At 43.9% G+C, this 21,175-nt stretch overlaps 1 protein-coding gene across 6 annotated transcripts in view; it reads right to left on the bottom strand.

The window, feature by feature from the left end:
* Positions 1-502: 502 nt before the first annotated feature.
* Positions 503-21,175, bottom strand: part of SNX13 (sorting nexin 13) — a 587,891-nt gene continuing 567,218 nt past the window's right edge. For all 6 annotated transcript variants that reach the window (XM_069211703.1, XM_069211707.1, XM_069211702.1 and 3 more), the window contains exon 28: positions 503-2,685. In XM_069211703.1, coding sequence (XP_069067804.1) covers positions 2,438-2,685 — 248 coding nt within the window. In that variant the 3' untranslated portion in view covers positions 503-2,437. The remainder of the gene's footprint in view (positions 2,686-21,175) is intronic.

Below are 21,175 nucleotides of genomic sequence, written 5' to 3'. Positions count from 1 at the left end.
CTTTTGATAGAAATTTTCCTGAGAGGTTGTTTCAGATGAAACACGTGGGTTTTAGAGAACAGTCTTCAATGGTTTGTCTTCTTCACGAGCAGTAAGAAGTAAGACCTGCTGGAACGACCTCAGAACTTGCCACAATGATTTGGGCTTTACTTAAAGATCCATTCCCAGCAACTGGGATTATCCATTCATCAGTACACGGATGACACTCTGTTAGAAATGAGAATATACAACATCAGTGCTATCTGTTTCTTAAAATCCCATGTGAAAAATACACAATCTCATGTGCCACCAACCACCCCATGTTGAAACCTGCCAATAGGGAAAACTCAAACTGCTGGGGAGAGTGGACCTAATATTAAAAAAATTTTTTAGCCACCCATGCAAACATCCTAGAGGCATCCTAAACTCACCCCTTAGAATTGATGTCCACATCATGGGATCTGTAAACCACATGTACCAGCCATAAGCAAATCGGATAGATAAAAATCAAAGACAAAATAAGTCTTTTGTTAATACTTTATTAGTGTAATAATCTTTTTCGCAGCTTATTCGTTGGACAGAACATAATGCAAACTCAAATAAAAATGTCCTTATCCGTCCAATAAAATGAATGACATTCTGATGATTATTTCTTGCTCACAAAAGGAAGAGGGGAGGTAAAAGACTGTTAATAAAATAATTAGGCACACAGCTAACAGTGTACAATGATATGCACAATTCATTAGTTACAGCTATATTCATAACATGTGCTCTTTAGTTATTCCCTCATAGATATAAACTCTTCCCAAATGAGCAGAGCTTACGTACAGCAAGAGTTCTTACATGGAGTGACAACAAGACTTTTAAAACAAGTCCTTTAAATAAACCAATGCAGCAACAACGGAATGTACAGTAAATTGTTGGGGGGACACTTCTCTCTGTATCTCCAACCATTAAAATGTATCTGTTACATCTTTCAGATACCCACAATTTAAGTGAAAATATTGCACAAAATTAAAATGCAGATGGTGGAATCTTTATCAATCATTTTATCTCCGTCCTTACTTGATTTGGTACATATTTTGTTAATTTAAAAGTAACTACTTAACTCTAGTAGACACGAGCAGCACAAACCTGATGAACCAACATAAAAGATTTAAACAAACTTTGTAACTATTAAGGCTAAAACAAGTGCATTTGTTGTTGGGCAATGGCACAATAATTCTCGGCAAGTATTCAGAGCATTCAAATGCTTGAAGGTAACACCCAGTCGTCTAAGTGCTGCATGTGTAATTATACAATAAGAATGAAGTACAAGTATGCTGAATTCCGTATTTAGCCATTCAATGTAGAAACCTTTCCACAAAAACATGATTATTAAAATAAAAAAAAATATATAAAACAGATGCATTGTTGATGCCTTAGAGTACAAGGACCTATGTTTGGACCCACACTCTGAAGCGTCATCTAGTAATCTTTGATACCACCTTAACATTTTTCGTAGGATACACCATATGCAAGTACTGTCAAAATTTTAATATAGCCTGCTCTTCTTATCTTTAATATGGTGTACTGACACAGCTGTGTTGTACTCGCAGTTTCATCAGTCTAGGAATAAAGTTCTCAAACAGGTATTACTGATTATAAAATGACTGACTAATTGCTTAGCCTAACACGTTACTGTCATATCGTAGTAACACAAATTAACGTGTGACTTTAAAATATTAAAAAAAAAAAAAACTGTGGTAGTTATTTATCAGATTTTTTGGTCATGCTAACAATCTGCCCAATATGAAAGGCCTACTGGAAATCTTTTGCAACTGTATTACAAATCAGCAAGCGATATTGTCAAATACTTGGTCTTTTTTCACTAAGGAAGTAAGCTGGTGGACACTGCATTTTTGTTTCACTCCATTTTTGTTTGCTACTGCACACAAGGGAGGAAAGCAGACTTCAATCTGAGGGATTTTTTTACGCGATACTCTACACTTAATGACAACTTACTGTCAAAGCCTTACATTGCACAATTCCCAGTGCTGCAACAGTCGGATATTTCATCATTTCACAGCAATTGTGCTTAACCTTTCCTTCTTTAAGTGGTGTCGGACACTTCTTCACAGGTGGCAACAACAGGCGAACATTCCTTTCTCCAAGATGTCTGTTAGAAGCTAGCACGGACCAGCATATTGTTGAGGGTTCTTGCTCTTTCACTCTTTTGCCATGGAAGGGCACCTTATTGTTGAAAACATTTAAACCCATTCTGGTGGTGGTTGCAGTATAAGTGAGAATGAGAAGAGCCACAGGTCTCATAGATGCAGGTATATTCTAATTACACTTAAAGACTGGTGCAGAAATACAGCATTTGTGTTCCAAGCCAGGAAGGATCCATCCATGCCATTTCAGTGCTGGACGAAGCAGCACCATAGTCCATTGAGGGCACAACGTGATCACTAAAGTGTCACCTTTTCTGGGAAGAAGGCGCTTGAGAAGACTGTAGTCTCTGTTTAAATTTCTGCATTCGTTTTGACCTTGAATGAAGTTTGTTAAATAGCTCACGAAATTTAAACTGGGGAAATAAGGTTTCTAGGAAGCCTTCCAAAAAGACATATACCAGTCTCCTATTTAATTGGTTGTATTGAAACATCTCGAAAACCCGCAGGATCCCTTTCCTTGTTGTTTCAGCACCGATGATGTGTTTTAGTTCATCTGAAGAAATGCAAGAAATAAACAACATGAGTTCAAAATGTATTAGAATAATTTTAAAGCAAAGTTTACAAATAGTTTACCTTTCACCTCACTTAAAAGTTACAATTCTAAACTACATGATAGTATGCTTTTAGATTAAAACCTGTGACTTATCTTGCAAATAATTACAAAAAAACAAAACAAAAAGTCACACAAAAAAACGCAGGAGATTGGTTCGAGCAAAAAACCTCTTGGCAAAGCACGTCAGAACGAAGTCAGTCTTAATTGAGTAAAAATTGTGCAAAATCACCTCGTGAAATTTTGAAAACTTCACTTGAAGGAAATTTTGCCAGATTAATTTAACTTTCGCACAAGGTTAAAAAGATACCCTATGTTATGTTAACAATATTTCTTGAACTGCCTCTTGAAGACATGAAGGCCCTGAAATTGTCATCAAAGGCACAGAAGGTCTTGGTTTAGGCAGAGAGAAAAAAATAAGTTTTTGAAAGCTCTACTAAATTATAAGCAATTCTTAATGTCACTCCTATGCTAACAGTTAGCTGGTTCCCTTGTTTTACAGTCAGAAGTTAGAGCAAAAGCCCATCTTTGTGAGTAATCGGACATTTGGAGCAAAAGCAGCACTAGAACAAGTGGTCCTAGGATCATACCAACTTCGCCTCAACAAACTCAGCCCAAACATTGTAAGCCATGTGGTCCTTACCAGAGTGTAGCACTGCGCCAACAGTCAATGGAGTTGGTGCATGGCTAGTGTAATGTGGCAGTGGCATTTGAGATTCAGAGTACATAGGTTGCAGCATTTTCAATGCTTTGCAGTCAGAGGCTTGTATAGTTCGGAGACCGAGATGAACAGCATTACTGGAAGCTTAAGAACACAAAGGCAATATCTTCCAACACTTGTCGGAATGGTTGATCAGGACTTCTACACATGCCCACCTCTCTTCATTATAATGCTACTCTAGGAACATATGATAAATCAGCATTGATAATGTCCAGAATGCAAACTTGATTTGGCTGGTCCATGACAAGGTCAATCAAAATTCAAGAGTCTGATTACGGAGCAGTTAATAGCCAAAATTGTTTCTTGGTGGGATTTTTGTTTCAGTATATTTCTAATTATTCAGTCCCCAGATGCTTACAAACTGTTTTCTATGTTGGTCACTTGTCTTCCACATGCATCAAAAGCTGTTTGTTTTTGACAAACATAAAATCAGAGTCCGAATCAGAGTCCAACGGGTCCACTTAAATTAACATTAACTAACAACAGAAGCACCAAAAACAAAAAGGACAGACTGGAAATCTATAAGATCGAGAATGTACTAGAATTATTTTAACATAGGCCTAGGACCCTATGATGGAGCAAGTCGTTGTGATGCAGACTGAAACATTACAGCATCAATTCATGATTTCTGATGATGGGACATAAAGAAGTTTATCTGAGCAGTGACTTCAGCGTTATTTTTTCCAGGACTACAAGTAACTTTTTTTTCCCCTCTGTAAGCTCCTGATTTGCCTTCTACAAAATGACAATACCCTGCCTAGTAGACAGTGCAGGATAGGATCATACAGGGAGATTAGGATTAATCGTGAAAGTAGGACCTGCTTGTTAATCACAGAGCATATTCACCGACCTCTGAAAAGTAACTCTGCATAACCATTTATGACTTGTCTTTCTATTTTAATTCACTTTTCAACTTGACCATAATTTGACATTTGTTGGATAAGGCCCTATTTCATATAGCCAGTTGTTAAGTATCAAGAACGTTTTTTTATTAACAGATTTAATTTTCTTCTTTTTTTCCATTGGTTGATTTATTCTCTATTGGAGATAGTGAAGAAATTGATTCAGCAGGTGACAAGCTTCATGCCAGAGTCACTCTCTGTAAGAACTCACTGTGATCCTTTTTTACATTCACAGCACAGCTTTGGGTTCCAATACCTATGTCGGTACACTTAACATATTTAAATCAAGCCAACCTCCCTCAAGCTATTTATTAGTTAAGGGGAAAACTCCAAACAATTACCATTATCCAGCGGCCCAACTGGCCACATCTGGTTTAAATAGATTAGTTTACTTTTGTTGAGCGATTAGAATTCCTCATTAAAGAGTACAGCTTTGTAATTAAAACTGCTAAACAATGATCGTGTAAACCAATTTATTAGGGCAATAATTGAATACAAGCCAATAAAGTATTATGGATAATGGACTTTCCAAATGGGAAGTAGAATAAATATTGGTATTCTTCAATAGATGCCTCTTAACCCTGCATACCTTACTAGCTAGTTAGAAAAGAAGAGATTGAACCATGAACTGGTCCAAGAATTCAACTCAGGTTTTCATTTTCGCACCCACAGAAAGAAGTGCTGATCCAGGACGGTGTGCAACCCAAGGCAGAAAAAAAGAAAAGGGGCTGCATGGGTGACAGGAGCACAAAGATCCACTCATGCTATTAGAAGTGAGGAAATACAATTTGGAACTATGACCAGCCTAAGGCCTGAGATGGCAGCACACATAAATGAGTGGAGACCTTTTTAAATAGTTTGTTCATGACTGCCAATAGGTAAATAATGCGGGAAATCAGGCCACTGGTGAATATGTTTCCCATACCTGAGGTCAAAGAGATGCACTGGCAGCACCATCCTGAGGAATGTGTGAAATTACTATGGACATTAATAACCGACAGGATTAACAAAATAGCAACAAGCACTGGCAAAACCAATATGTCTTCCCTATGTGAGAACTATTGGCTTTGGCAAGGTGTATTAATGTTATGTGCACCAGTGTGGCTGCTGTTCATGCTGTTCAGCTCAGCTAAAACTTAGTGGCATGGAGTGAGGCGCGGTGGGGTAGACTGGAATTGGTAAGTTTGGAGTAGAGTGGAATGGGGTAAATTGGGGTGGGGTCGAGTGGAGTTTGGTAGATTGGCGTAGAGGTGTGTGGAGTTAGAATTGGGTAGAATGGAGTGGGATGGACTGACATGAGGCACACACAAGTGGGGTAGACTGGAATGGAGTTGAGTAGATTATGTTAGATTGGAAAGGAGTTGAGCAGATTATGGTAGACTGGGGTAGATGGACTGGGATATACTGGGGTAGGATGGAGTCGGATATATATTGGGGTAGGTTGTCGTGGAGTGGGGTGACGGGAAGTGGGGTAGAATGGAGTGGAGTAGGGCTCACTGGAGTACAGTCGAGTAGACTGAAGTAGAGTTGTGTAGATTGGAGTAGGGGGATCTACCCCCACTCCATTCTACCTTACTATAATCCACTGAACCTCCCCTACTCCAATCTACACAACTCATCTTCAATCTAGATTGGAGTGGGGTAAGTTAGAGGGCAGATTGAACTGGGGTACACGAGGGTGAAGCGGATTAGACTTGGGTGGAGTGAGTAGACTGGAGAATATTGGAGTGGGGTAGATTGGAGTGGGGCCCCACAAAGTGGCGTGGGATATGTTGGGGTATAGTGGAGTGGGGTATAGTGCAGTGGGGTGAGTTGAAGAAGAGTGGAGTACAGTGGACTGGGGTACGTTGGAGTGGGGTAAACTGAAGTTGACTGGGGTAGATTGGAGTGGGTGGATTAAGGTAGGGTTGATTGGAGTGAAGTGGGGTAGACTGGAGTGGAGTGGGGAGATTGGAAAGAGATAGGAGTGAGGTAGTTTGGAGTGGGGTAAATTTGGACAGGTTGGAGTGGAGCTGGCTAGAGTGGTGTGGGTATATTGGGATGGGGTGGGGTAGACCAGAGAGTGGTAGAATGGAATGGGGTAGACTGGAGTGCTGGGCGAATTGGATAGGGCAGACTAGAGTTGTAGTTTGGGGTGCAGTAGGGTAAATTGGAGTGGGTAGACTGGGTGGAGAGGGGTAGATTCAGGTGGCATGTCGTAGATTATAGTGAAGAGGAGTGGGGTAGAGAGGAATGGAGTGTGGTAGACTGGGGTGGAGTGGAGTAGGGTAGATTGGATGGGGTACAGTGGTGTTGGATGGACTGGAATGGATTGAGGAAGAGTGGAGTTGGGTAAATTAGGATGGAATGGAGTGGGGGTAGATAAAAGTAAAGTAGATGAGATTGAATTGGGGACAACTGGAGTGCGATAGATTGAAGTGGGGTCGATTAAAGAGATAAGATTAGAGTGGGGTAGATTAGAGTAGAGATGAGTGGAGATGAGTGGGGGGGAGTGGAACGTGGTGGGGTGGGACAGAGTAGAGTAGGATGGGGTAGACTGTAGTAGGATGAGGTGCAGTGGGGTAGAGAGGGCTAGATTGGAGTGAAGTAGATAAGTGTAGATTGTGGTAGGATAGATAGGGGTGGGCTGACTGGGTTAGATTGGAGTAGGGTAGATTGGGGTGGAGTGGGGTTTAGTTAGGTTGGAGTGGGGTAGACTGGAGTGGACTGGCGTGGAGTGGGTTTGATTGGGGTGGAGTAGGTCTGATTGGGGTGGAGTGGGTTAGATTTGAGTGCAGTGTGTCAGATTGGAGTGGAGTGTGGCAGATTGGAGTGTAGTACAAAGGAGTGGGGTAAATTAGACTGGAGGGGTTAGACTGGGTGGAATGGAGTGGAGTGGATGTGGTAGATTGGAGTGGGGTGGGACTGTGGTGGAGTGGGGCAGATTGAAATGGAGTGGGTTATATTAGAGTGGAGAGTAGCTGGACAGATTGCAGTGGGGTATGGAGTGGAGTAAACTGGAATGGAGTTGGGTAAATTGGAATGGGGTAGATTGGAATGGAGTGGGATTGACTGGAGTGGAGTCAGGTACATTGGACTGAAGTGGTAAGGAAGAGTTGAGTGGAGAGAGGTATACTGAGGAAGAGTAGGGTGGGACTGACTGGGTTAGACAGAGTGGAGTAGATTACAGAGGAGTAAGGTAGACTAGTGGCGTGGGGTAGAGTTGAGTGGTGTAGGCTGTGGTGGAGTGGAGTATACTGGATCACAGTGGAGTGGATTGGGGTAGACTGGAGTGCAGTGAGGCAATTTGGGGTAGAGTGGGGCAGATTGGAGTGAGGTGGAGTAGATTGGGGTGAGGTACAGCGGGGTACATTGGGGAGTAGTAGAGAGGGTTGGGCAAATTGGGGTGGGTTGAGGGGTAGATTGGAGTGGAATAGATTGGGGTAGGTTCTAGCGAAGTGGAGTGGGATGAGGTAGATGGGGGTACATTGGATTGGAGTGGGAAGGACTTGAGTGGGGTAGATAAGAAGGAGTAGAGTGGTGTGGAGCTGAGTGGAGTGACATGGAGTGACTGCTAAAGATTGGAGTGGTGTGGAGTTGGGTGGCGTGGCATGGTGCAGAGTGTCTTACGAGTGGAAGGGCTTAGAGAAGAGTGTCATGTCGTAGAGTGGAGTTTAGTAGAATGGAGTGGCGTGGAGTGGCATAGTGTGGAGTATGCATGGTCTGGAAGGGCACTGCCATTACAGACAACACGTTTTCAATTGAAATTACCATTACATTTTCACCAAAATATGGTTTTACTGCACACAAACGATAATGTGTGGAAATGTCAACACCTAGTATATTGATGTGTTTTGATCATATTCACATACTTGTTTACATCACACTACAGAATTACTAAAAAAGTGCTTCATTTGTACTAATTCTGATATATTATGAAACATCAGCACAGGTAATTTGTTTTGTTGTGTGATAGGAAAAACATCTTACTCCCTTTACTCTTACATGGATACTCAGCAGGATTGTCACATAAATTCTCTCATTTTGAAATCCGAGAAAGAAAAGTTAACACAAAGCTCCCTCGGAAGAAAGAACTTGGCATTTGACCTCTGTCTGTGAATACACCGCAAATGTGACAAGATAAGAACAAGATTTAAATGCCTATTTACAGAAAGCGAGTTAGTGGAAGAATATAGTAAACAAGGTTTGGGAACAGGAGGGGCACACTCAACCTGGACAGCCTAAAGCATATAAAGCCAGCAATCAGAAAGCCAGAAAAATAGAGTTATAAACCACAAAGGCAACGGGAAGCAATAGGTGAAATGCATTCCTAGGTCAGCTTTCTGAATGTCCTCAAGATGTCTTTAGCAAACCACACAGCTGCCCCATCTGGTAGGTTTCAACTTAAAAAATGGGGTGACTGGACTTATAATCCTGCTCCCTGAATGGGACCGAAATCTAGACTCTGTCATACAGAGAGTCACTGGAGAGTTTTTTAGGCAAATTAATTTGCTTTTTTAAGCTATAAACAATATAGAAGCATTTTATTTTTAAAGAAATAATGCTCTCTGAAATGGTTTTATTATTGGTACAAGGTTTTGTTTATTATGAATATGTTACTTACCTTCAGTAACACTTTATCTGGTAGAGACTATCCAGATGCAGATTCATTACCTTTTTTTTTTTTTTTTTAAACATTCTTTATTGATTTTCTGATAACATCAGTAAGAAAATTTGACAGGTCGGTCATAAACATAGCCAAATAGTAACGATTCTCCGGGAGGAACAGATCAAGATTTGCAATACAATGCAAAAATATACAGTACTGAATTTGCAATAGCCTGTCCCATAAGCCCATAGTAATTGCTATGAAATATGGTGAGTAAGCAGTTTTCACACTCCACGAGCCAGTGTGCCACATTTTATATTTGTGAGGCCAGGTAAAACTGTTCCAAGTTAAGAGACCGCCAACCCCCCTTCCATCAGGGGGTGAAATAGGATGTCTCTGGCAACAGGGAGTGGGCCCCCTGCCAATATCTGAGAGGAGAGCAGTGCATTTAGTTGTCAAAACATAGCAGAGGGGATAAGGCCTAAGGAATGCTGGATGCCGTAAAGGCAGCACAGAAGGAGGACCATCTTGGAAATGGCTACATGTCCCATAAGGGAGAGCGGAAGGGTGTTCCAGAAGTGTATGGATGAGCGAAGGCCTTCTAACAATGTTGTGTTGTAATCATCTCTGAGGGTGTGTGCGCCACCATGATGCCCAAATAGTGAAACCTGTTGGTCTCCCAGCAAGAGGGGACGGCTGGCAAAGTAGAGGGGTCCTGGGACTGAAAATTAATCACAAGGTCCGAGCCCTCTCCGAACCTGTCCAAGATGCCCAATAAGTGAGAAAGCAAGTGTCTCAGAGTGAACAAATAAAAATAGTATATCCACATTTAGGGACAAAAGATGGGTAATATCCCCTGCCGCAATTCCCCAGGGCGCCATCTCCTGCTGAACCCAGGCAGCCACTGGCTCCACAGCAAGGGCAAAGAGAAGTAGGGATAGGTGCAACCTTGCCACGTTCCTCTGATAATAGGCTAGCTCTCAGACCCTAATTTACTCAATAGCACAATGGTGATAGACCTAGTATACAGCAGTTGGACCCAGGAGTGAAAACGAGGACCAATCCCCATGGCACTCAGTACTTGCCTGAGGTATGGCCATTCCAGTGTGTTGAAGGCATTTGCAAAATCTATGGAGACAATGGTCAGTTCATCCATCCTCCCATCTACCTCGTGCACGATGCGGGCCAGCCGCCAAAGATTCATAGTGGTATTACAACCAGGAATAAAACAACATTGATCCTCATGGACCAATTTGGGAATGATGGGACAGTTGAAGGATTAGGGTTTTACTAAGGATTTTGGTGCCTTTATTAATCATAGACAAAGGTCTGTAGGAAGAGGGATCTGAGGTGTCAAAACCTGGTTTGAACATCACAGAGATAGAACACTTTTGCATGGACTCAGGCAGGACTCTTGGGCCACTGGCTTCCTGATACACCACCATTAGGTGCTGGGTGATGGATGGAGAAAACGCCTGATAGAATTCTGCGGGAAGGCCATCGCTTCCCAGCGTCTTGGATCAGAAGAGGTGCCGAAGCACCTCCCCCCAGATCTCCTCCAGGGTAAGATCACCTTCTGAGTCTCTACATCTGTGATTACCTCGGTGTCTAAGCGAGGAAGAGGCACAAGATTGAGGAAAGCAGTAACGCTATCCAGGGCCGGCACATTACGGCTTTGATAAATGCCTTCTACTTGAGCCCTGTAGAATTCAACAATATCCTGCTGGGTGTGTGTATCTCTGCCTGTTGACTCCTTAGGATGAAGCACTGGGGTGTGTTGAAGCAGATATGCTAATTAGAAATTATTAATAAATGCTTATATGAAGTGGTTTATAAAAGTTCACAAGAAAATTAATTGTACAGAAAAATTAATGTGCACGTTTGAAAATGTGCCCACGGGGAATGGCAGCTACTTATACGAACTTGTACTAATATGACAAAAAATGTGTGGAATAATGAAAATGTACAATAATAATGTAGTAGTGTGTCATATTAAGATGTATAACCTATGTTTTGCATGGTATTGTAGCGTTAACTTAGCCGAGGTTGTGGCCTAGTCTTTCCAGGCCTCATGAAGGAGCCAAATTAAAAGAAGTTGCTGGTGCATTGAACTGACTGTGAACTGTTTGCTGTTTAATAAAATTTGCTTTGCTAGAGTTTTCTGCAATGAACCGATGGACAGGAGATGATGAAACTAAAATTGTTACAGTTTGGTGTAAGGCAGACTCAATGTACTTTCTCAGGACCAAACAATAGAGACACTGACTGGAGAAGAAGATACAACATTTTCGATACCTGATGAGCCGGATGATGAGGACATCGTACAGTGAACCAATCAACGAATAGGGAACGGAGAAATATTAGAATTCATAGATTTGTAAAATTAATATTATAGGTTAGAGTCATAACCGCTGATTAATTGACCAATTATGAATTAGGGGGATGGACTGAAAAACTCTAATAAAAAGTCATGACAAGGGGCTAAAACTTCAGATGTGAGGGGTGAATTGCTGATGCCAAAAGATGCAATTTGAGATTCTGTCATTGGGCTCATGCTCTTGAGAGCCTGATGCGTTGCTGATCGATTCATGACCTGAGGATGAAGACTGACTTTGTTGCTGATCCATTCCGTGGATAGGTAGCTATGACAATGTGACTGATTAACTTTTGTGCCGTTCCTTTCTAGATACCAACTGTTTTATAGGTTATCTACTAGCTAGATGTTTTCCAAATTCATGTTCTGAAATGTTTTCACATGAAGTCCCACATGCTAAATGCTAATCTGGGTTAGGTAGGATTCCTTGGGTGATGCTGACAGTGACAAATGATTGACAAACTGATTGCTGAACTCTGCTATTAATGTCAACATATTTCATCTTTGTTGGCTTATGCTGAAGCATTAGAGTAAAAGTTTTCTCAAGTTCTGATTAGATTAGGTTATTGGCGCTCTCTAATAAATTAACCTTGAGCTGGTTGAATAAAGTTTGAATCTCATTACTTAGTATTGTAACCAATAGGGAAATAAAATTGATAAAACGTATATTTGAGCTGTGGTTATTCACAAAATGTTGATATAATGTCTCATGCTTAATGATTCTCTTAGTGGTTATTGATTGATTACATAGATTATTGATGTTCACCGATTACTACATAGCTAGGATACTCAATGCGATCCAAAAGGTTCATCGGCCTATACATGTCCCCTTGTAAGTTTACTTACTAAGGATCAGGCGCGCTAGCAGTTTTTGGTAGCAGTTTTTGGTAGCAGCTTGATGGTTAGTTTCCTTGGAGAACTAGTTATGTGGTGATTGGTGGTTATGGTGGTAGTGTAAGTTAGGGTTAGTTGTTCATTTTTATGAGGTTTGAATTTAGTTTTTCTGAAATGGCAATTTTAGCAAAGATGATGTCGCCTTAAGCCCAGAAATGACTTTCCCAGATCCTGGATCCCGCTAGTAAAGATGGGTATGTTCTTGGCGTATTTGTGACAGTGTGAAAGTGGTAGTATTGCGCTTGCAAAGGCTTATGCAAATCGCAGGTGAATTGTGATGTATGTGAGGGAAATAGGGAGTTTGCGTGCTCCAGTTGAGGTTTAGTAGGAGTGTGCGTACTCCGCAGTATGAGTATTTGCTTTGTGCTCAAAACTTGCCGACGTGGTTGTTGGTGATGTACGGACCCTGAGTGGTCAAAGACTCCGGAGTATATTGACAAGTGTAGGAGACACTTGGTTATATGTTGTAATCTGTCTGGTTTAGTAGGTTGATCGGACGTGGTCAACAAGTCAGTGTGAGTTAAGTGGGTAAGGGAACTTTTCGACTGAGATTTGGCAAGCCCTATGTGCACCAGGACAGACCCATTGATCAGTTGAGAGAAAATTTGCGGGTTGAATTTTGCTTGCGAATGTAGGAGTCTGAGAAAGAGGAATAGCTGCATGAGCGAAAGGGCCATCAGTGAAAATCCGTAAGGTCCCTGAAGCGATTGTGTACCTTCCTGTAGTAAACCAGCAGGTTTGTTTTTGGTTATTGTTTTTTGGTTAGTGCTCACAATAATTTTGCATTAGTTTGCGTGAATTGGCTTTTAGGAGGAAAAGCCGCAAGACTTTGTCAGACACAATGTGTGAGTGTGACATCAGAGTGAGCTCCACTGGGATAGGCTGGTTAGTGAGAAGAGTTGTGAGCAGATTGGCAGCCGTCCTTAAGAGGCATTTGGTTGAGTAAGCGGGTGAAAGGAATCTTTTGAGTAAAAGTCATTTCCTTATTGAATCGAATACACAGAAGATAGCAAGATGAAGTTTTTCAAAGCGTTCAGAAGTGCCATGAAGGGTGATTCCTACATAAAGACGACAGTGGGGGGAGCCGACCCCACAGGGAAATTCTCCGGCATATATTGTGATGGAGGAGCGTGGTGTTGCCCCATATCTTTGGTTAAAGCAGTGGTGCAAATTCACAGAGAAACAGGGAGCTTTAGCGTTTCCAGGAGCAGGGAACATTTAATTTGAGAATTTTGGATCAGTTGCGAATGACATTATGAGATGAAGCCACTTCCGAGACCAGCACTGTTCGAGGCTTAGCAATTTGGGAGCTCGTAGCCAGACAGCAGCAAGAGATGAATTTCCAAAGGAAAATAAGGAAGGTAGAAAAATCCTTGGCAGAAGCAAGGTGGGATTGGGAACAGAAAAAGTGGAGGATGACAATGTTACAGGGTGTTAGATGGTTTCCTGCTATTGCAGAAGAAGATGAGTCAGAAGAAAAAGAGGATGCTGACAAGAGTGATAAGGGTTCAGGAGATAAGAAGAAAAAGACTTATGTAGACGAAGAAGAGCATATGACCTCCGCCATATGCAGTGCATGAAGCGGGTCCAAGTACTAGTTCTGTTCCGACTGCTCCAGCTCAAGTGATGGGAACAGTGGGACCAGTGCAGACAGAAAATGGACTGGTGCAAGTGGTAGTGCAGAGTACTCCTAATGCAGTGACTACTTTGGTGGTCCAAGCGCAGATGCACCCACCACCGATACAGAGAATTCATCCAGAGATACCAATTCTTGAGACAACTTCGAACTTAGTGGTTCCTATGGAGCAAGTGGTTTCTGAGGCCAATCCTAGTCCACACTGAGCCGACTCCAATGTTGTTACCTCAAGCACAGACACAGGGTTTGCCGAAGTTCACGCCAATGACAGGGACACAGTCAGATGTGACACCAGTGATGAATCAGACTATGGGAGTAGCCCTTCCACAAAATGCCAGTGTCAGAGCAGCACCAGATGCAATATCGCTGCCGATTACTGTTGGTCCAGCTTTACCATTATTTGCGCAAAGAACAAGTTACATACCTTCGGTAAAGCTTTTTCTGGTGGATACACTAGCTTCCTGTGGATTCCTCACCCTATGAATTCTCCCAATGCGCCAGCATTCGATGGAAAATCTTCCCAACTCTCCCTGACAATAAGAGGTCCTCGCCAGTGTGCTGATGTCAGTTTCACCCATTTTTTACGTGCCTTTGAGGCGAACAGGTGAAAACCGACCTCACAATAGCTCAAATAAATATATACATATAACCATATTGATGTAACACAATTACAACAATTATTTATATAAAAATTAATCAAAACACATATACACTTGTAATACAAAAGTCTTGGTATGAGCAGACAGGCAATGGGGAGGCTGATGTGACTGTGAGGATCCACCAGAAAAAGCGTTACCGAAGGTAAGTAACTTCTTCTGATGGATACAAACACCTGTGAATTCCTCACCATATAAATAGAGTCCCAAAGCACTATCGTACTCGGAGGTGGGCGCCTGGCTTCGCAAAAGTATGAAGGGAAACCCAAGTTGCGACTTTACAAATATCTACCAATGGGACTCCCCTAGCCAACACTGAAGTGGCAGCCTTAACCCTGGTAGAATGAGCTCTAATACCCTCAGGAGGAATCGTCTTTGCTAACGAATAACAGATCTGAATGCAAAGAATGACCCACCTGGATATGGCTCTTTTACGGACAGCTCTGCCTTTCATCTATCCCACATATCCAACGAAGAATTGGTCATTCAACCAAAAGTCCTTTGTACTCTCAATATAGAAACTGAGAGCCCTTCTGGGGTCCAAGCGATGGAGTCTTTCTTCCTCTTTTGAAGGATGAGGAGGAGGGTGGAAAGATGAAAGGGTGATAGACTGCCCCATATGGAAAGGAGTGCCAACTTTAGGAAGGGAAGCCACCCTGGTTTTCAGCACCACTTTGTCAGCAAAGAATGATGTAAAGGGAGGTGTGACACTAAGGGCCTGAAGCTCACTCACATGCCTAGCAGACGTAATAGCTATAAGGAAAACTGTCTCAAAGACCAATAATCTTAAAGGACAAGAATGCTTGGGTTAAAACGGTGAACCCATTAAAAAAGTAAAAACCAGATTTAAATCCCACTGAGGCATAAGAAATGGAGTGGGAGGAAATTTATTTGTTAAACCTTTCAAGAACCTATCAACAATAGGTGATTTGAACAAGGATGGATGATCAGGAAGGCAAAGAAAGGCTGACAGTGCCGACAAATAGCCTTTAACAGTCGCAACTGCACAACCCTTCTGTGCTAACGTTAAAGCAAACAACAGAACATCAGACAGATGGGCTCTCAAAGGATCAATTTGTTTCTCTCAACACCAAGCCACAAATTTTGCCCACCTGCCGGCATAAACAGTCTTAGTGGCGTGTCGTCTGGCCGATAAAATAACATACACTACCTCTGGTGGGAGGGAGAAAGCACTCAGATTGCCCTGTTCAATCTCCAGGCATGTAGGTGCAGGTTCTTGAGGTGGGGGTTTAGAACCTGTCCCTGCGAGAGGAGGTGTGCCCTGAGAGGGAGACCGAGCAGTGGGCACAGTGAGAGTTGGAGAAGGTCCGTGAACCACACCCTTCTCGACCAATCAGGAGCTATTACAATGACTTGAGCCCGATCTTGGCGAATCTTCCTCAGAACCAGAGGAATCAAGGGTATGGAGGAAACACATAAAGCAACTGGTTGCACCAAGACATCTGAAAAGCGCCCCCCTAAAGCTCCTTGCACCGGATACTGGCGGCTGCAGAACGACAGGTAGTGCGCATTCTGCAGAGTGGTAAATAGGTCTATCTGCGGAAAACCCCACATCTGAAAGATGCCAAGGACCAGATCTGGATGGAGGCGCCACTCGTGATTGGACGAGAAATGCCGACAGACTGTCCACACGTACGTTGAGAACTCCGGCCAGAGCAAGCAAATCTGATGGTCCTGAGCCCTGGGCCAGAGCCGCAGAGCCTCTCTGCAGAGAAGGTTCGACCCATCTCCTCCCTGCTTGTTGATGTACCACATTGCAGTAGTATTGTCCGTCAAGACTTGAACTGACTGACCGCGAAGGGACGGAAGGAAGGCATTGAGAGCCAGACGTATCACCCACAATTCTAACAGACTGATATGAAAAATCTGTTCCACTGGAGACCAAAGACCTTTGATCTCCAGGTCCCCCAGATGAGCTCCCCAACCTAGAGTGGAAGCATCCGTTAAGACAGTGGCCATCGGAGTCAGTAGTGAAAACAGCCTTCCTTGGGTAAGGTTGCCGTCCACAGCCCACCATCGTAGATCCGCTGCAGCGTCTCTGGAGATCGCTATCGACTCCTCATGAAACCACTGCGTGCGGACCAACAGAATGCAAGAAGCGAACAGACTGAGCAAGCGCGGGACTTTGAGGACTGGAACAACCGCTCCATTTTGAAACATTGGAATCAACGCCTGAATGTCCTGGATCCGCTGAGGTGGAGGATAGGCCCGATTCAATGTTGCATCCAGTACTGCCCCTATGAACAGGAGGCGCTGAGAGGGCTCCAGGTGAGACTTGGGCACGTTTATCGAAAAGCCCAGACTGAACAACAACTGAGTTGTCATTTGCAAGTGATGCAGGAAAAGCTCTGGATACTTGGCTTTGATCAATCAATCGACCAGGTAAGGAAATACCGATATTCCCTTCCTCCTGAGACTTGCTGCAACCACCGCCATCACCTTCGTGAAGACTCGATGATCTGAAGTAAGAGCAAATGGAAGGACCACAAACTGGTAGTGTTGCATCCCCACCACAAACCGGAGATACTTCCTGTGCGACTTGAGAATAGGGATATGAAAGTAAGTATCCTGCAAGTCGACAGACACCATCCAATCCTCTTTGTTCAACGCCAGAAGCACCTGCGCTAGAGTCAGCATCTTAAATTTCTCCTGCTTGAGGAACCAATTCAAAATCCTCAGATCCAGGATAGGTCTCAATCGACCATCCTTCTTGGGGATCAGGAAATATCTTGAATAACAACCCTGACCCCTTTCCTGCTCTGGAACCAACTCCACTGCACTTTTTGATATCAGGATTTGAACCTCCTGCTGCAACAAGAGATGGTCTTCTGAACAAAACGAAGGACGGGGGGGATGGGAGGGAGAAACTCCTGAAAAGGAAGGGCATATCCTTTCCTCACAATATTTAGAACCCTGGAGTCTGATGTGGCTAACTCCCACTCGTGGAGAAAAATACATAACCTTCCCCTACAGGAGAAGTGTGACTCGAAATGGGTAGAAAACTAGGGCTGCTTCCCTTGTTGTTGTCCCCCAGAGGAAGAGGATGATGCAGGGTGCTGCTGGGTGGCCCCTCTTGTCCGAACCCCCCGCCCTCTAAGGGATCTATATGGAGGCTGGCAGGCTGTTGGACTGTTGACTCACACTATAAACGGCTCCACGCCCAAACCCCCTGAACCTCCGAAAGGACCTAAAAGGGGTAGTAGTGGAAGCCTGCAGACCCAAAGACTTTGCTGTGGCCCTACTGTCCTTGAAGTGCTCTAAGGCAGAGTTAGCTTTGGCTCCAAACAGCTTTTCTCTATTCAAAAGCAGGTCCAATAGAGTGGTCTGGACATCCGTAGAAAAGCCAGAAGACCTCAACCACGCATGCCTCCTGGTAGCGATTGAGGTACCCATCGACCTGGCCATTGGGTCTGGACTACTAAACTCACCGGAGTCGGATGCTTTGATAAAAATCCCAGAGCCACCTTATACCATCTTGCAACAGATCTGTTCACAGCTGGCGATGACACAGGCTTCCTCCAAATCTCCAATATAGGCTCCGTAAGAGCATCATTAAATGGAAGCAAGGGTTCTGCTGAAGCCGAAGAAGGATGCAGGACCTCGGTCAAAATAGTTGTTTTAACTTCGGCAGCCGGCAACGGAAGGCCCAAGAAATTTGCCGCCTTCCTGACCACAGAATGGAAAGAGGTCGCTTCCTCTGTAAACTCCCCTGGAGATAAAAGATCCCACTCCGGGCAAGTGTCCAGCCCACTGGCTGAGTCTAGGCCCTGATAATCCCCCACGGACTCAGCAATCTCTCTTTCTTCTAGCAGCTGCCTTTGGCACTCTTGTTCTTCTAAGTGTCTCAGTGCTCTTCTGTGCGACCTAAACCGGTCCTCCAATCTCGGCGTCGACATAGTTAGCCGACGGCGATGACACCGGCTTCAGGACAGATACTCGTGGACCAGGGGAAGAAGGGGACACACTACGATCCAAACTGGATCCATCCGGCGCTGGAGCTGATCCCTTTGGCACCGCTGACACCTGAGGCTCCGTCATTAGCTTCAACTGTGTATGAGGCAACATCACCGGTGCTGCAGGCCTATAAGACAAAGTTACCGGCACCGTAGGCCTATGAGGCGAAGTTATCGGCGCTGAACCAGCACCCTCAGCCGGATAAAAAGGCATGAATGGCGCCGACTTATAAGGGGCCGGGGAGCCCAAAGAGAATGCCATACGACCTGTGGGACCAGCCGGTGCACCAGCAGGGGCCATAGCATTGAACATGTTGAACATAGCAATCAAAAATGCCGGCAGATCCACTTTCGGAGCAGGGAAGGCAGGATACCGCTGATCTTCCTGCAGCACTTGCGCCGGCTGGATATCAGAATCCTGCACCCCATGCGAAAAGCGAGGACTCTCTTGGGGTGCAACCACCTCGAAGACCAATGGCACGTGAGGAGTCACCCTAGGACTCACCTCCCACGTCGTACAGCGCTGTCTAGATGGAGACCTGGATCGAGAATGACCTGTAGCCGAATGATGCTGAGAGTTGTGTCGGCACTGCTTCTTTGAAGAAGTACGTGAAGACGATCTGCAATGATGTCTGTGTCCTTTCTTCGCCTTAGCCAGAAAGAGTTTGGCTTCGCTCTCCTTCAGCACCTTCGGATTCATGCTTTGGCAGGACACACACTCCTCCACGTCATGCTCCGAACATTGGCACCAAAGGCAGTCATTGTGAGGGTCCATAACTGACATGCGACCCCGCACTCCTGACAAGGTTTAAACCCAGACTTCCTAGGAGGAGACAAAACAAAAAGGACACCTTCGAAACAGTAACTAGAGCTAGGAGAAAACCATTAGCATTGAAGGCATGGAAAAATGGGAACTGGCGTCAGCACGCCGGTGAGGACCTCTTAATGCCACGGTGACGTCAGATGGAGTCTCGTGCGGAGCCATGCAATTGTGACGTCGACGTGGAGAGCTGGGAAGAAGATTTTCCATCGAATGCTGGTGCATTGAGAGAATTCATAAGGTGAGGAATCCACAGATAGTTGTATCCATCAGAAAGAAAACAATTGTAGGAGAACAAGGTGAAATGTCACAGAGCCTCGTGAGTAGGGGAGTGAGTAATCACGTGCAGGTGGTATCATCTAGCGGTCAGACCTTTGATGGATCTAGGCCGTTAATGGATCTTAGTCCACTTGTTGTGCTTACAGATGCAGTAAATGGCCCGAGTGCAAGTCAGAGCCTGAAGCTTCTGACACCGCAGACTCCAGGTGCAATGATACAGCAGGTGCCAATGCCGAATGCGAGTAATCTCTTGTTACAGGGATTGGCAGCACAACAATTGAATGAGTGGTTGGACAGTATGAATACTCCTCGAAACGTGTCAAAGGGTGAAGATCAGATAAATCGTGTAAGGCTGGCTACAGAAATAACCAAGCTAGTTGAGGAGACAATAGGAGTGAATCGCTTAGAATCCTATACGGAAGAAGAGCTGAGGTATTTGTGTCCGAGGATCACGAGAGAAGTGGGCAAGATACATCAGAAATTGGCAGACCTGGCAGATAAACATGACATAGAAATTGAGAAAACAAAACACTTGAAACAAAGCTACAGGTTAGATTTCGAGGTAATAGACTTTGAACAAATGAGGTCAGCAGGGATGAAGGCACACCTTAAAGAATTATTGCAGAGTGCTCAGATCTGGGGAGCATTAGAGAAGTGGGAAGGCAGATGGGCGAAGAAGAAGGATAAAAGGGAACGAGATTCACAAAAAGGGTCTGAAAGTGCTCAGAAAGAAAAGGATCCAGTAAAAACTTTACCGATGAGGGAAATTCCAGGAGGGCAGTTTGTTCACAAATGATTATCCAAAACTGAGAGTGAAACCGGTTGAGTGGTACCAGCAGACAGATAGATTTGTGAAGCTTTTTAAATGTCTGTGGGAAGACTTGAATACCTTGTTGGAAATAGTGGTTCCAGATGACTTGTGGGTTGAATGCAAGAGAGCAGTGGATTGGCTGACGAGTGAACCGGAAAGGGATAGAGTTACAGGTGCACCATCACCTGAAGTGATGAAACCTTATTATAAGGTGATTGATTTCCTGAAAACGAGAATCTCGCATAAAAGGATTTACAGGACAGTGCAGGAGGTGAAAGAGTCAATACATACCTACTATGAAAGATTGCTGAAAACGTTCAAAGAGTACAGTGGTAAAGAAGCAATTGAGCCGAAAGACATGTCGCACTTTGTGTTCAGAGTCATTTGATCTGTTGGCAAGCGAAACCAATTGATGAGGTGTTGCAGTTTGCGAAATACTATAGTGATGAGATTAAGATGAAGCCGAAAAAGTTGAAGGAGAATGCGATGGTGATGCAAATTAAGGCAGCTCAAAATGGAGTGCAGAGAGCTTTAATGCAACAGATACCGCAGCAGGGAACTGTAGTGTTCCAACCCCAGGTGACAGGTAGGGTTTGTGGAGTCAATATGAATCGTGGTCTGGATTTGGGTACTGTAGTGGTCCAGAATGATGCGCAAAGGATGAAAAAGATGTTACTGTGTCATCTGTGCGGGAACATGGGACACTGGAAGCGGGAGTGTCTGTTGATGGTGCAGGATGGTGTTGTTCAGCAAAGTGGTGATATCAATACATTCCAAA

Source organism: Pleurodeles waltl, chromosome 10, assembly GCF_031143425.1.
Source record: "Pleurodeles waltl isolate 20211129_DDA chromosome 10, aPleWal1.hap1.20221129, whole genome shotgun sequence".
Taxonomy (NCBI): Eukaryota; Metazoa; Chordata; class Amphibia; order Caudata; family Salamandridae; genus Pleurodeles; species Pleurodeles waltl.
Note: the sequence above shows the minus strand (reverse complement) of the source record. Positions and strands in the feature narration are given on the sequence as shown.